Consider the following 14,590-nt stretch of genomic DNA (forward strand, 5'->3'; position numbering starts at 1 on the left):
CCCCGAAACTACCCAATTAGGGTTTTAAACAAACTTATTAAAACATTATAAAAATTATACAAAAAACTTACCTTCGACACAACGATCACAGCGGCGTAAAGAGGAAGATAATCCGACGGTCCTAGCCTTGGGATTTGCTAATAACGCGATAAATGCAAACTACGTAACTCTTTTTCTTTTCTCTTGAAAGGTTTTAGAAGGTAAAAGTGTTTAAGAATAATGACGTAAGCCTTTATATATTAATCTCGCGTTATTAACAAAACCCGGCTAAATCAACTCGTAAGACTCACTTACTCGATCGAGTAAGTGACTTACTCGATCGAGTAAGTGACTTACTCGATCGAGTAAGTGACTTACTCGATCGAGTAAGTGACTTACTCGATCAAGTGCCCCTTACTCGATCGAGTGTCACACGTACTCGATCGAGTACCCATCAGGTCAACTACTGTTTTGCGTAAAAACATAATTACTCGACAGAGTAAGCCCCACTCGATAGAGTACCCATAGACGTAGAAACTCGTAGTATTACAAAGCTCGTTTAGAAAGCTCGCTTCCACTCGCTCATGTCCAAGGTTGGCCTTACTCTTTAACCATCCATCTTGCGGGAGCATGTCAAGGATATTACTTAGTATATGTTAATATTCCTATTTCTTTTGTAATTATATTCCCTTTTATTCTCTCCTTATTTAGTGGTAGTCACTACAAAAATAACGCGGGAAACATACGGAAATTCTGACGGATTCTTAAGGCCGTCAGATAATTAGGGAAACTGACGGAATAATGACGGAAATTCCGTCAGTAATACAATACTGACGGATATTCCGTCAGAATACGTCAGGTAAAGATGGCGCGTTGAATAGTGTTAATGTCGCTAATATATTTTGACGGATTTCTGACGGAATATCCGCCAGAATGTATATTTTACTTACGGAAAAACAGTCGTATAGGGATAATCCTGATAAAGTAAAAAAAAAAACATGTAAAGTAAGGATTTCTGACGGAATTTCTGTCAGAAAAGTAAAAAAACTCTTGACGTAAAATCCGTCATATATGTCAACTATCATATTCCCGTAACTTGACTCCCCCTTCCTCATTCATTTCCCAAATCAATTACGTAATTGCTAAATCTCACACACCATTTTACTTAATCCTACACATTTTGCCATTGTTTTCCATCACTACCCTCCATGTTTAAATAATAAAAATAATAATAAAAAAAATTCACCCAAATTACCAGGCCCCAACCCGACACCCCCTACCACCCCAACCCTTCCCTCTTACCATCATTGACAACCCTTCCCGACCACCCAAACCATCCCGCGAATGACGACTCAGACCGTCTCGCCGTCGACCACCCATCCCGGCCTCGCCGACAACCACTCTATCCAACACCGACGTCGATTTCAATGTTCCTCTCCGTTGATCACACCTTACCCAGCCCTGACCACCCAGACCATCTGCCGGCAACCACCCAGACCATCCCACCCGCGAGTACCCAGGCCGTCTACGCCGTCTGCGCACCCTTCCAAACCCCTTCTCTCTTCCACGTTGCCGACGACCCGAACCCTTACCCCTATCGTCATTGTCGCACCATCCCAACCCCTTCTCTACGCCGGCTACCCCAACTCTTACTCTCGTCGTCGTTACCGGCGGCTGGTGGCTTGACTAAAGGGTGGCTGTTACATTGTCTCACCCCTCTCTCTCTCCCCCCTTTTCTTTCTCTCCCTAGGGTTTTTTTGTTTGTAAAAATGTGAGGGGTTAAATCGGAAAAAGATGGAAAAAAGTGTAGGATTGAGTAATTTTGTGTGTTGGAAATAGCAAGTCCCATCAAGTAAACCCTCAGTCATTTCTTCTTCTAGCAGTCCTCCTGCCTCACCCCATGATCTATGATCGTCGTCCGTCTTTGTGTTGCGTCGCCATTGCACGCACCGCCGCTACCATGCTTGTGTTTTTTTATATTTCTTTCTTTTGTTTTAATAAGGTATGTGGTATTCTACTACACTAGATTTATTTCAATTTTTATTTCTATTTCAACAAAGTGAGATCTGAGTTTTTTTGGGGCTATGATAGTTGATCTTGGGCTTAATTTACATTGTGTGATGATTGATTAATTTTGCCATTCTTATTTCAAGTTTGTTGCTCTTATTTCTGATCTAGGGTTTTTATTTTTGTATATAATTGGGGAAAATTGGATTTGATGTTTGCTTTTGTCTAAAACTTACTCTTGTCGCCAACTTTCTTCAATTGTGTATTGGGGATCTGTTGTAGGAGAGGCGGGTAGTGGGTGAGAAAATAGTAGTGTTGGAAATGTTTGTTGCATGTTTATCTATACCTTTTTAGCCGTAAAAACCCTTATTTTGACGTAATGTGCAAATATATTCTCAGTATGATATGCTTTTGTGTAGCGCAGCTCACGACATGATAACATCTCAATTCAATTCCTTCGAAGTGTATGAGATGCACGTGAATATTCTAACAATTGATGTGCATTAACTCTACCATAGATCAACATGGTTTTTGAGGTAAATGAATAGTGTAAGACTTATATGATACTCGTATCTTATGACTGTAATCATTTGACGTGGCAGACTATTTGACACTCAATTTTTTATTGTTTCCTCACATTGTATACTACACTAGGTTTGACTGCTTTGGTGTGAAAAAATGGAAGGAAAAACGGAAATAAAAGGTGGTGAGAGTTGAACCCTCCATGCTTACTACTAAGTCATTTGAAAACATATTATCTGACAGTCCAAATAAGGAATTCTCCTATGTCCTATTAGATTGTTGTATGTGGTCACTTCTTTTGGGTTTTATGATCTATTTTGCAAGGTTTCTCAGACGATAGTTCAAGTTGTCAAAATTTATAACTTCTCAATTTTTAAAGAGTATTCAATTTTGGAATGTAATTATATCTGTCAATTTTTCAGGTGTTACAATGCGCCTAGAACTTTTCTTCATATATAACAACACTGTCAAATTTTTTCCGATAACTGATGATAGTAGACTGTCTGGCATAATTGTCTGACACAATTCACTACTTGGCGAAGGCTTAGGTTGGCGCAACGAGAAGAAGGCGACTTGAGGCTTGTTTATGGATTTTAGTGGCGACACTTTAGAGCCAGGTTGACTTTTCTCTAACAATTTAAGGATGTTATAGCTCTTGCCTAATTTATTACGTATACATATTGGATACGGTATAGGAATACATGCTAACCACCCCTGTTGAGAATGTTGAAGCCAATTAGTATTGGAAAATTTCAAAAAGTTGACAGAATGCAAACGAAAGTTAGTATTCCTATGTCTAAGGACCATGTCCAAGGAGCCTATGTAACAAGGTTAACTGCCAGTGGCTTTTTGGGTTACTTTGTTATCTTGATAGATACACGTCTTGTTTGCAGACCAAAATCGTTAGGCCTAAAATTCTGTAGTTGCTTATTTTGCGTTTCATTTTAATTATGGTGAGTACCAAATCTTATTGTTGATGGTTTGAGTCGTTTGGGTACTTTACTTATTTATTAAAATCAGGCGCTTGTTGTTTGACACCAGGTACATTTACGGGAGGTAGTAGATCAAAGTAATAAAGGAGAGCTCCTTCGCACTTTTTCATCATCACACCAGGTATGATTTGTGTTGCTAAGAAAGTTAAATGCCTGCTTATTTTTGTGTGCTATTCATTTTTGGTTCTTTACTACAATCTGCCTCATTTAATAAAATCACAAGTGTTACAAAATAGGAGATTCTTGTAAGCAAATATAGGGTAACTTACAAATTCTTAAATTGATTGTTGTAAGCAGATATATAACGACAAATAGGAGTTTTATAGTTTTATACTTGATTTTACCCAGCGAAACGTTCAGGTACTTTCTTATGGTCTTCCCTTCACATTTATGTTTGTTTTTTTGGTGAAAGGTTAGCTTCTCATTAAAACCAAAGAACAAACAATTTACAAACTACCAACTAATGGTACAATTTTAAGGCAATGAATAATTATAATTAGGAGCTAATCATAACTATCCATTCCTTATCTCTAGTAGACATTACATTTTGAAGCCAAAAAGTACAACGAATTTTCATCATGCTAACTATATCACGGACAACCCTATTCGGATGAGCTAGGGTGCCATCCACAAAGACTTTGTTTCGTTGAATCCAAACCATATAGTATCGCTGAATCCAAGCAATAATGACCTTCTTTTTAATCTTCGACCATGGCTTGCTATGAATCCAAGCCAAGGTACCAGTGAGGGGAAGACTAACATGAAGCTTGACACTGAGCATCCCAATAATTCTTCTGATGAAATGGCACTGATGGAAAAGGTGTAAATGAGTCTCATCAGCCATTCCACAAACCAAACATAAAGTATCCTTACTAATGCCCAACAGAAACAGTTTATCCTTCAGACGCAGGGCCTCTCTGACTATTAACCAATTAATAAAGGTGTGCTTAGGCACACTCCAGACATTCCAAGTGTATTTTGACCAAGGGACACGTGGGTAGTGAGTCCTGATCAACTCATAACCACTGGAGACAGAATACCCAGGAGGGGTGGTACTCCATACACCAGTAGAGAAAACCAATGGGAACTTAGATTTTAGTTTGTAAATAGACCTCCAACTCCAAGCAACATCTGGTTTAGGGGAGTAAGAAGCCCAAGGAGTACCCTTCATATAAATGTGATTGACCCACCTAACCCAAAGAGCATCAGGCTTGGAATGAATCCACCACACAAGCTTACCCACAAAGAAATTTGCATTCCATAATAACTATTTCTAACACCCAATCCTCCTTCATTTTTTGGCACACTCAATTTCTCCCAGCTGACTGGAGGTGACCTCAGGAATTCAGTGGAACTATCCCAAAGATAGTTCCTACACAAGGTATCAATCCTTATGAGTACACCCTTAGGAATCATAAAAATATTGGCCCAGTAGCTATACAAGGAAGTCAGGACTGCATTCACCAAGGTTAACCTGCCACAATAGGAGAGTTTCCTGGAACCAAACCCTCTAATTCTGGCTGTAACTTTATCAATCAGAACAGCACAGTGATTAGTTGAAAGCCTACCAGACACAATAGGTACACCTAGATATTTGAAAGGCAAGGTACCTTCCACAAACCCAGACACCTCAATGATATCAGCTTTCACAGAATGATGAACTCCATTAAAATAGATATTAGATTTCATAGAATTCATTTGTAATCCAGTAGCAATGGAGAAAGTGGCAAAAGCCCTTAATAAGATCATAATTGAATGAGTATCACCCTTTGAAAATAGGAGCAAGTCATCGGCAAATAAAAGGTGAGATAATTGAAGCCTACCACATAAAGGATGGAATTTGAAGGACATGGTAGTGGTCACATGATCCAAAATCCTGCTCAAATACTCCATAGTGATAGTGAACAGAAGAGGGGATAGAGGGTCCCCCTACCTCAAACCTTTAGCCCCCTTAAAATATCCAAAATTCATGCCATTCAACACTAAAGAATAAGAGGCAGTTCTGACACAGGTCATTAGTAAATGAGTAAAAGGAGGAGGAAACTGCAAAGCCTCAAGCATTTGTTCCAAGAAACCCCAATTGACAGAGTCATAGGCCTTCTTGAGGTCAACCTTCATCAAGCATCTAGGTGACACAGATTTCCTATTGTACAACCTCACAAGATCTTGACAAATTAAAATATTCTCAATGATGGTCCTACCTTTTACAAACCCCCCTTGATTAGGGCTAATAATATCAGGGAGGACCTTAGACAATCTAGTAGCAAGAATTTTTGAGATGGCCTTATAAAGAACATTACAACAAGCAATAGGCCTATATTGTGTGACATTTTGAGGAAGATCAACTTTAGGAAGGAGTGTAATAAAAGTATGGTTCACCTGTTGAAGTAATTTGCCAGAGGTGAAGAAATCTAGGACAGCATTGCACACCTCATCCCCAATAACAGACCATGAATCTTTACAAAATGCACTGGAAAACCCATCAGGGCCGGGTGCCTTGTGGTTTGGAATGGAAAAAATAGCATTTTTAACTTCATTTTTACTGACAGGATGCAAAAGAATATCCCAATGCTCAGAAGAACAAACCTTCCCCAGCTGAACCACAGACTTACTAACAGGGGTAGTAGAAGAAGTAGTTCCAAGCAACTGGTGATAATAATTGAGGAAAGCTTGCTGAATTTTATCCCCATCAGTGTGAGTATGGCCATCAATATCAGTGATCTTGAAAATTTTGGAATGAACATGCCTATTTTTAAGAACACTATGAAAATACTTAGTGTTATTGTCTCCTTGATTAACCCAAATGGCCTTAGTCTTCTGAATAAGGAAATTATCACAGGCAGACTGAAGCTCTCCATAAGTTTTAAGAGCCTCTCTTTCCTGATCAATAAGAACAGCATCAGTAGGGTTGTTATGAACAGCAGTTTGAATAGCTTCTAAAACCTTCCAAGCATGAGCTGTACTATTTTCAATATCAGCAAAAAGTAGCTTGTTCAAATTCTTCAAAGGCTGCTTCAAGCTCTTCATTTTCATTACCACTTGAAACATTTTAGTTCCCTGCCTATGAGTATTCCAAACTTGCTGAACATAGGGTAAAAACTCAGGCACTTTACTCCACATGTTAAAAAATTTAAAACTCTTCCTCCCAGTAAAAGAAATGGCAGAATCATGAATGATACAGGGGGAATGATCAAAATAGCCTTCATTTAAAAAATTTGCATAGGCATCAGGTTTGGCAAGTAGCCATTCCTGATTCACCAACACTCTATCCAAACGAGAGTAAACCCTAGTAGATGGCTCCTGCTTATTGTTCCAGGTGTAAAAGGAACCAGTTGCAGGACTGTCTAATAAGGAGCAATGATCCACACAAGCCTGAAAATCTTCCATCTCCTCAATAGTAGTGTGACCCCCAAGCCTTTCAGTAGGAGTAAGGACACAGTTGAAATCTCCACACAAAAGCCAAGGACCAGTAACATTAGTAGCAAAAGTAGACAGATCAGGCCAGAGAACCTTCCTATCTATGGTGTCATTGAAAGCATATACCATAGTGAGATGAAATTGGAAAGAAAGTACTAATCTCGTAATCCTCATATGCATTGCCTGGGGCACTGTAGTGAAGAAAATTAACTTGATATATGTTAGGTTTCCAAAGCACCCAAATTCTACCTCCAGGATGGCAAGAAGTATTGGTAGAAATAGACCATCCATCACACAAATTAGTTCTAATGGCATTTAGAGACAAAGGCTTTACCTTTGTCTCAAGGAGACCAAACAACTCTACCTGATGAGTATGTAAGAACCACTTAATATGCTTTTGCTTAGATAGTTTGTTTAGCCCCCTAACATTCCAAAATCCAAACCTAGGCATTACTCCCAGGGGGGAGTAATGCACTACCATTAGTACCTATGCCAACTTTAGGGGTAGCATTGTTCAGAGCATCAATGAATGTATACTCCCTGAAGTTGGATGTAGCTTTGCCAGCAGTAATGATATCCCTCCTACTAATAGCAAGGGGTTTGGCAGGTGTATTTGCTGGTGCTGGAGTATTAACTTGCTGGTATGTTCCACTTTTATTCCATGTCACCTGAAGTTTATGCTGAACCTCTTGAGGAGTAGTAGCAGCACCAGAGGAGCCAGCAAACCCAACTGCAGCGGACACAGGTTTAGGTGTAGACACTGGAACAGGCTGAATGATAGGGTCAGACCTAATAGGATTAACAGGAGGAATGGAATCAATCCTAATAGAGACAGCAGGTTGAGACACAGCCTTTGGGATTACATCTTTCTTTTGGACCCATTCTTGCTTTGGTTGAGTAGAAGGTTTCTGATTTTTGGACTTTGGTTTCCTGCATTGTTCAGTAGCATGACCAGTCCCTCCACACACACCACACGAAATGGGTTGCCATTCACATTCAACATTCAATTTAACAACATGACCATCCTCATCCAAAAATTTAACATAATTAGGTAAGCTTTCACCAAAGGGAACCTCTAGCAAAACCCTAGCAAACCCTAATCGTGTTTTCCCCTCAGTGGACTGGTCACATCGTAAAAATTTACCTAGCAAGCCTGCAATTCGAGGTAGACATTTACCCCAATATTTCAGAGGTAAATCCATGATTCTCACCCAAACAGGCACCTTCTTAACATCATCCTTATTAAGCTGAACATGAGACTCCCAACTCCTAACTATAAGCGACTTATTATCAAACAAAAAATGGCCTTGCTTAAGAACAGCCAACTTACTAGCCTCAGAAGAGAAACGAACCAAAAAGATACCATTTGGCAAGAAAGATACCTTGTCAATTGGATAATTTGCCCAGATTCGTCGAACAAACCCCTCAATAATTTCCCATGGAGGATTAGCGCCCAGGATGAAACAATAGACCGAAGATTTCCAGTAGTTAAGCTCTTCATGTACATCTTCAGTGGTAAATTGCATCAAACCCTCAGGCTCCTCGTCAATTCGTTCCAAGACAGCTTTCCTTTTGCCTTGAACATACCATCCTTCCCCAGATTCATCAATTTCAATAGAATCCAAATTAAAAGGAGCAACACCAGTAATCTCATTCACATTTTTCGTCTTCCCAGTATCCGTATCAGAAGGTTTATTAATTTGTGTAGCAGAAGATGATGAACCAACATTTTTTTTGAGAATTTGTGGTGATTTGGTGGCAGTACGAAGAATAGTCGATGAAGATCGAGCAGCAATCACCATGACTGCGCACACAAATCTAGGGTTATTGTTTTCTCTTTTTTTTTCCTTTTCTTTTTTGATTAATTTCAGAGCTTTTCTCTCTCTAGATTCTCTCTCATCTCTATAGATTTTTTGCCGGCACATTTATGTTTGTTGTTGTTAGTACTTTATTATTCGAGACGCATCCTTTCTATTCTGAATTGAAGAATGGTGATTGAATGATTAAGTTATGAGGTCTAGCCATGTATAAATGCTTGTTCTGGTATTCATCAATTTTATTATGACGTAGTGTTTCTAGTCTGCTTTTTGTTCTAATCACTGATAGAGTAATATGGATAGAGTAATATGTGAGTAACAAGGACAATATTCCTAGTTTTTGTAAAACGTTAAATATTAGTTAAATTTGAAAAAGTAATCAAGTTAACAATAGCTTTGTATTTGGTGTTCCAAGATCCAAAATTTTGCATATAAAGCAGAAACTAGTCAAGAGATACCTATTGTGCTTGGCCATTTTGTTGTTAGAACTGTAAGCATGGGGTCTTTCAGGGTGCTAGCTAAATTTTTGTGTATTGTTATTTGTGGGTGTATAGGTTATGGCTGACTTGGTTAAGCTTCAAGTTGATAATCTTTAAACTGATATTGCTGATTCTTATATGAATGTGAGCCTTCCCAAGCTGAAAACTCAACACAATGTTGCTAGTAAGAAGACAACTCAAATATAAGGAGCAACCGAGAAGACGGCTATAGGTACATGTGTAGCTCAAATAGGGTCAAATGACCATTGGCAATTATTTATGGTGGATGTACATAATTTAGTGTTTACATTTAAAAATTAAGAATGTAATATACATTTATATTGTATATTAGATGATGTAATGTTTTAGTGTGCACTGGAATACTTCAAAGAAGCATTTAAGAAAACTTTAGATGCGGGTGAAGGTTTTCAGATGCTGTTCAGAAATCGCATTTTTTTAAAAAAAAATCAATTTTCTGACGGAAATTCCGTCAGAATTTGTGAGTATTGTTGACAATTCTGACGGAATTTGCGTCAGAAAAACAAAAATTCTGACGGAATTTCCGTCTATAAAGTTGACTTTTTTGACGGAATTTCCGTCAGGAAAGCCAATTTTAGGTTGACTTTTTGCCAAATTCCAGATAAATTGTTTGACGGATTAGCCGTCAGTTTTCCGTCAATAATACGGAATACTGACGGAAATTTCGTCAGTATTGCGTTTTTCGTGACGAATCGTAGTGACGCGCATTTCTGACGGATTTTCCGTTAGAAAACCGCGTTTCTGACGGATAATAGCCGTTCTTGACGGAATTTGTCCGTCAGTTTTCCGCATTTATTTTGTAGTGAGTGTATCCTCTTATTTAGCTAACAATATTTGTGTAATCTTTGGTTGTTGCTTATTGTAATCGGCTGCCTTGTGCATTAGGCTTAGAAGCTCTTTTTGTTATTGTACTATAGAAACATTGTAACCTAATTGCAATTAATATACAAGAATCACTCAAACTTATATACTTCCTCCGCCCCTGCCACCACCCTCTGAATTCTGTTCGCGCCATTATTCTCCTTTCATTGCCCTCTATTTATTAATGTAAGGAAGATTCATATTTCTGCATCTTTTTAAAAGTAAATTTTCTAACGAGTTTATTGTGGATTGTTCAAAGGTGTTGACACAAGTTACCCGAAAGTGGAAATCTACAAGATTGACAATAATTTGAAGGATTAGAGTGCTAATAAGGTAAGGTGATGGGTTACTACTTGATATAACCTCCCGGCCTTTTTTGTATTTTATATGCTAGCATAAGTAATTTTGAATGAAAATGTGACAACTTTGTGTGTGGTTCTTTGTTCAGAGTAAAGTTCTCAACTTTATGTCTATCTTTTATCTTAAATACATGTTGGTATGTCGAGATGTGATTCTTGTGGTTCATATGATGTTGGATATGATATCATTGTTGGTTTGTAAAAAAGTTGCTTAATAATATTGAGATTGCGTTTGGATTAAAAAAAAAAATATAAGTAATATATATGGGATTGAACATGGCACATTTGGTTATGAATATCGAGTGATAAATGTGACCCATAGATAATATGAAATGATATTTATTTATTGAATGTAATGTTATTTTAGAGTTATTTGTACCCAACATTGATGTTGGGGCAACTTTGGGTAAACCCGGGATCTGTGTTTTGTTGTAATAATGTTGATCTTAATGTTATTTTAGTGTTGATCTTAATATTTTTTTTAAGAGTATTGGCAGGAGAAATCAATTGTGAATGAGTTTGATAGAAAATTAGGTGACAAATTGAGTGAATGTGCCAAACTATGCTTGACAGTGCCAAATTGGTTCAATGAAGCTTGGACCGCGCCAAACTTACTTTGGCTGTGTCAAGCTCTAGGTTTCGCCAAACTTACTTTGGCCGTGTCAAGCTCTAGGTTTGGCAATGAGGACTGTAGTGTTATTTTCCTGCATTGTTTTGATTCTTATGTTTTAAAACCTGTGTTCTAATGCATGTGTATGATGTATTGTCACGTATCTAACATTAAGACCCTTTTATTATGCCTCTTGTTCCTTTACTTGATTATCATCTTGGATCTGGACAAGTGTTATGGTTTGTTTCCATTGAATGGTCATTGAATTATGTTTATTATGCATTGTTGAGTTGTCTTACACGCTTAGGTGAGTTGAATAAGTACGACAACGTTGTTGAGAGGTTGACTCTTGCGTTGATCGACCGGGCTATCAAATGTTATATTTACATGTATGGAGGTCATCCACGATATCATACTTTTGTTCATGTGACTTAATGGTGGTGTTCGGTTCACAAATTCGTACTTTTTTTTGTGAATCTGGGCTCATGATGTCAGACTTTGGACTTTTAGTCGTGAGCCTAACAAATCTTCCTCTACGATGTAGCGCTTTTAGTCTGCGGGATTGAAGCTTGGGGTTTCATTAATTTTGATTATGAAATGCTCACCGTAATATAGCTATAGCTATGTGTCATGATATCGTACTTTTAGTCGTTGCCTTATGTTCCTTGCCTCAGGATGATGTTGTAGTTTTGGTCATTGTGATGTGAGATACTTTTGTGTAGTTGTATGCCTTGCTTCACTATGATATCATACTTTTGGTCCTATCGTTGAGAGTGAACACCCTCTTCTTTTGACCCTTTGTGCCTTGTGTCATTATGATGGCGTACTTTTGGTCATATTGATGTGAGTCATGTGTATACATGCCTTAATGGTTTGCATAGTTGTGATGTCGTAATTTTGGTTATGATGATGTGGGTTCTTTGTATTGCCGCAATATCGTTTTTTTGGCCATAGCCTTCGGAAGAGGATTTGCTTGTATACTCTTAGTTTGTGTGTCTTTGCGTGAGTTGCTAATGGTTAATCTTTGATGATTAATGGATGTGCTTAAGACAAATATCCCTTCTTCTTTTATTTACCGCTTGCATATGCTTCATATGCTCTTTTTTCACTTGTTCCCTTTTTTTAATGTCGATTTATGATGTAATGTGGCTTGGAGAACTTTAAGCTATTTCGCACTGACTATGGCATTCATGTTCATTGTTATTGCGAAATTATGGGGTGTCACACCAACTACACTAAATGAAATGACGTATTCACTTAAGGGTTATTGATAAACACTATTAACTTAAAAAAAAACATTCAAAATCACTACCAACATAATGAGTCATACGGTCCTACCTACTATCACTACTAAATGGCCGAAAAACCATACTCCGTCTCATCCACACCAAAGGTAACATGAGAGGGGGCACATGTTTCAAGCCTTTGTGGAAAAAGCAAGGATAAATATGTCATAAAAGTGAGGTCCACCTGTTTTGCTAATGAAAATATGGGAGTGGGGTTTAACGGTTAACATCACTTTGTTTGCTAATGAAAAAGTGAAGATGATGATTCTCTACAAAAGAGGAACCCAGTTGATATTAAAATATTGTTTCCAAAAGGTACTGTCCAACTGAAATTACAGCCAAAAATTTCAGTTTTGCGCCAAATACATGAGCTAATTGTGATTACAAAAGTTTAAGGTTTGCGACAAATTCATAAAAAAATGTGATTAAAGTACCCACTTCAATCTTCCTTTATCATTATCTTCTAAATCTCTTCCAAACAAAATCTTTTCCTTCAATCTCTCAAATACTGCTTCACTGCACACAAAAAAAATTTAAAGACATTCTCAAAATTTGATCACAAAATTAGTTTATCAGGATACTTATCTTAATTATGGGGAAGACTAATTTGAGCAATGACGAAAAGGACTCTATTGCTCGTTTTCTTTTGGTTAACTTAGCAAAAGGGATCCCCTTCAAAGGGAAGATTTCTGAAGTGGCTACAAAATGGAACATAACCAGGAAAACCATATGGTTGTGATGGAGTCGAGAAAACTCAAAGTTGTTGATGGTGAAATGATACATTTACCATCTAGAAGGATTGGTAACACAAACGCAAGAAGAGTTTACATCGACAAGGAGAAGATGAAGAACTTGCCTGTGAAACATCGTTTAAGTATTGATAAACTTGCAAAGAAGCTTAAAATTCTGTATGGAACAGTTCAGCGATGGGTTAAACAGAAAAAGATACGAAAACATACCAATGCAATAAATCCAAGTTTAACTGATTCCAACAAGCTACAAATGCTCATCTTTGCACTTTCCTCCATAATTGTTGAGAGAAATTCAGGTGTGGCGAAATTCAAAGACATGTCTCTACAAATTCACATCGACCAAAAATGGTTTTACATAACAAAGACAATAGACAGCTTCTACATTCTTGAAGAGGAAGAACCTCCATATCGATCTTGTCACTCAAAGCGATTCATAACCAAAGTTATGTTTATTTGCGCTGTTTGTAAACCATTGTACGGGGACAATGGAGAACTAATATTCAATGGGAAACTTGGAATATTCCCCTTTATCAAAGAGGTACCAGCAGCAAGGACAAGCAAAAACAGGCAGGCTGGTACATTAGAGACTAAACCAACCACCTCACTCACAAAACAAGTTATCAAGGACTGCCTGATCAACAAAATTATCCCATCCATCAAGGCCAGATGGCCAGAAAATGCAAGGAAAGGCATATGGATTCAACAAGATAAAGCAACATTCACTTAGTTTATCAACATTCACTTAGTTTTTCAACCACCAAATAGTCCCGACTTAAATATCAATGTTTATGTTTTTTTTTTCTGATTTACAATCACTTCAACATGAAGTAGCAACCACTACAGTTCTTGAATTAGTGGGTGTAGTAGAGGATGCCTTTATACAACATGTTCACAAGAAGCTGAACTTCAACTTCCTTACACTACAAACTGTCATGATTGAAATCATGAAATGCAAAGGACACAACAACTTTAGCATACCTCACATGAGGAAGCGTGTCCTTGAAAGGCTTGGCATACTTCCTAGGGACTTAATTGTTGATGAGTATTTGGTAAGAGAGTGTTTAACCTACTTAGATGAACAAGGACAAGGGGCAGTCCTACCTCATCTAAGGGGAGAAATGCAACAAGTAATTCTAGGGGAAGTAGCTGTTCTTTAAGCATGATGTTAGTGCAAGTCCTGTTTTGAAAAAATAAGAAGTGCAGAAGACAAGTCCTTTTTTGAATAAAGAAGAAGTCCAGAAGACAAATCATTTTTTGAAGTAAGAAAAAGCAGTCTGTTTGTCAACAACGGATGAAGAAGTTTCATTTTGAAGAAGTGCAAGTTAATTTGTGAACAATGCTTAAAATGTTTATGAAACAAACATTATGAGGTTGTGCACTCTCAATGTTTAGTTCCTACAAGAACTTTTGAAATGTAGTGATGAGGGTCTCATGTCTATTGTTTAAGTGCACACTACTTGGTAGTATTTA

At 37.7% G+C, this 14,590-nt stretch overlaps 3 protein-coding genes across 3 annotated transcripts; 1 reads left to right on the forward strand and 2 right to left on the reverse strand.

The window, feature by feature from the left end:
• Positions 1-3,996: 3,996 nt before the first annotated feature.
• On the reverse strand, positions 3,997-4,671 carry LOC141587967 (uncharacterized). The gene has a single exon (XM_074409428.1). It carries the CDS (start codon positions 4,669-4,671, stop codon positions 3,997-3,999), a length of 675 nt encoding a protein of 224 aa, XP_074265529.1.
• Positions 4,668-5,393, reverse strand: LOC141587968 (uncharacterized). The gene has a single exon (XM_074409429.1). It carries the CDS (start codon positions 5,391-5,393, stop codon positions 4,668-4,670), a length of 726 nt encoding a protein of 241 aa, XP_074265530.1.
• A 7,680-nt stretch (positions 5,394-13,073) lies between these two features.
• LOC141587969 (uncharacterized) lies at positions 13,074-13,847 on the forward strand. The gene has a single exon (XM_074409430.1). It carries the CDS (start codon positions 13,074-13,076, stop codon positions 13,845-13,847), a length of 774 nt encoding a protein of 257 aa, XP_074265531.1.
• Positions 13,848-14,590: the final 743 nt, after the last annotated feature.

The sequence above is a fragment of the Silene latifolia genome, chromosome 6 (assembly GCF_048544455.1).
Source record: "Silene latifolia isolate original U9 population chromosome 6, ASM4854445v1, whole genome shotgun sequence".
NCBI classification, from domain to species: Eukaryota; Viridiplantae; Streptophyta; class Magnoliopsida; order Caryophyllales; family Caryophyllaceae; genus Silene; species Silene latifolia.

Bases quoted from the DNA above. Each gene is read 5' to 3' on its own strand.
- LOC141587967 (XM_074409428.1), bottom strand. From the start codon at position 4,671: ATGAAGGGTACTCCTTGGGCTTCTTACTCCCCTAAACCAGATGTTGCT.
- LOC141587968 (XM_074409429.1), bottom strand. From the start codon at position 5,393: ATGGAGTATTTGAGCAGGATTTTGGATCATGTGACCACTACCATGTCC.
- LOC141587969 (XM_074409430.1), top strand. From the start codon at position 13,074: ATGGAACATAACCAGGAAAACCATATGGTTGTGATGGAGTCGAGAAAA.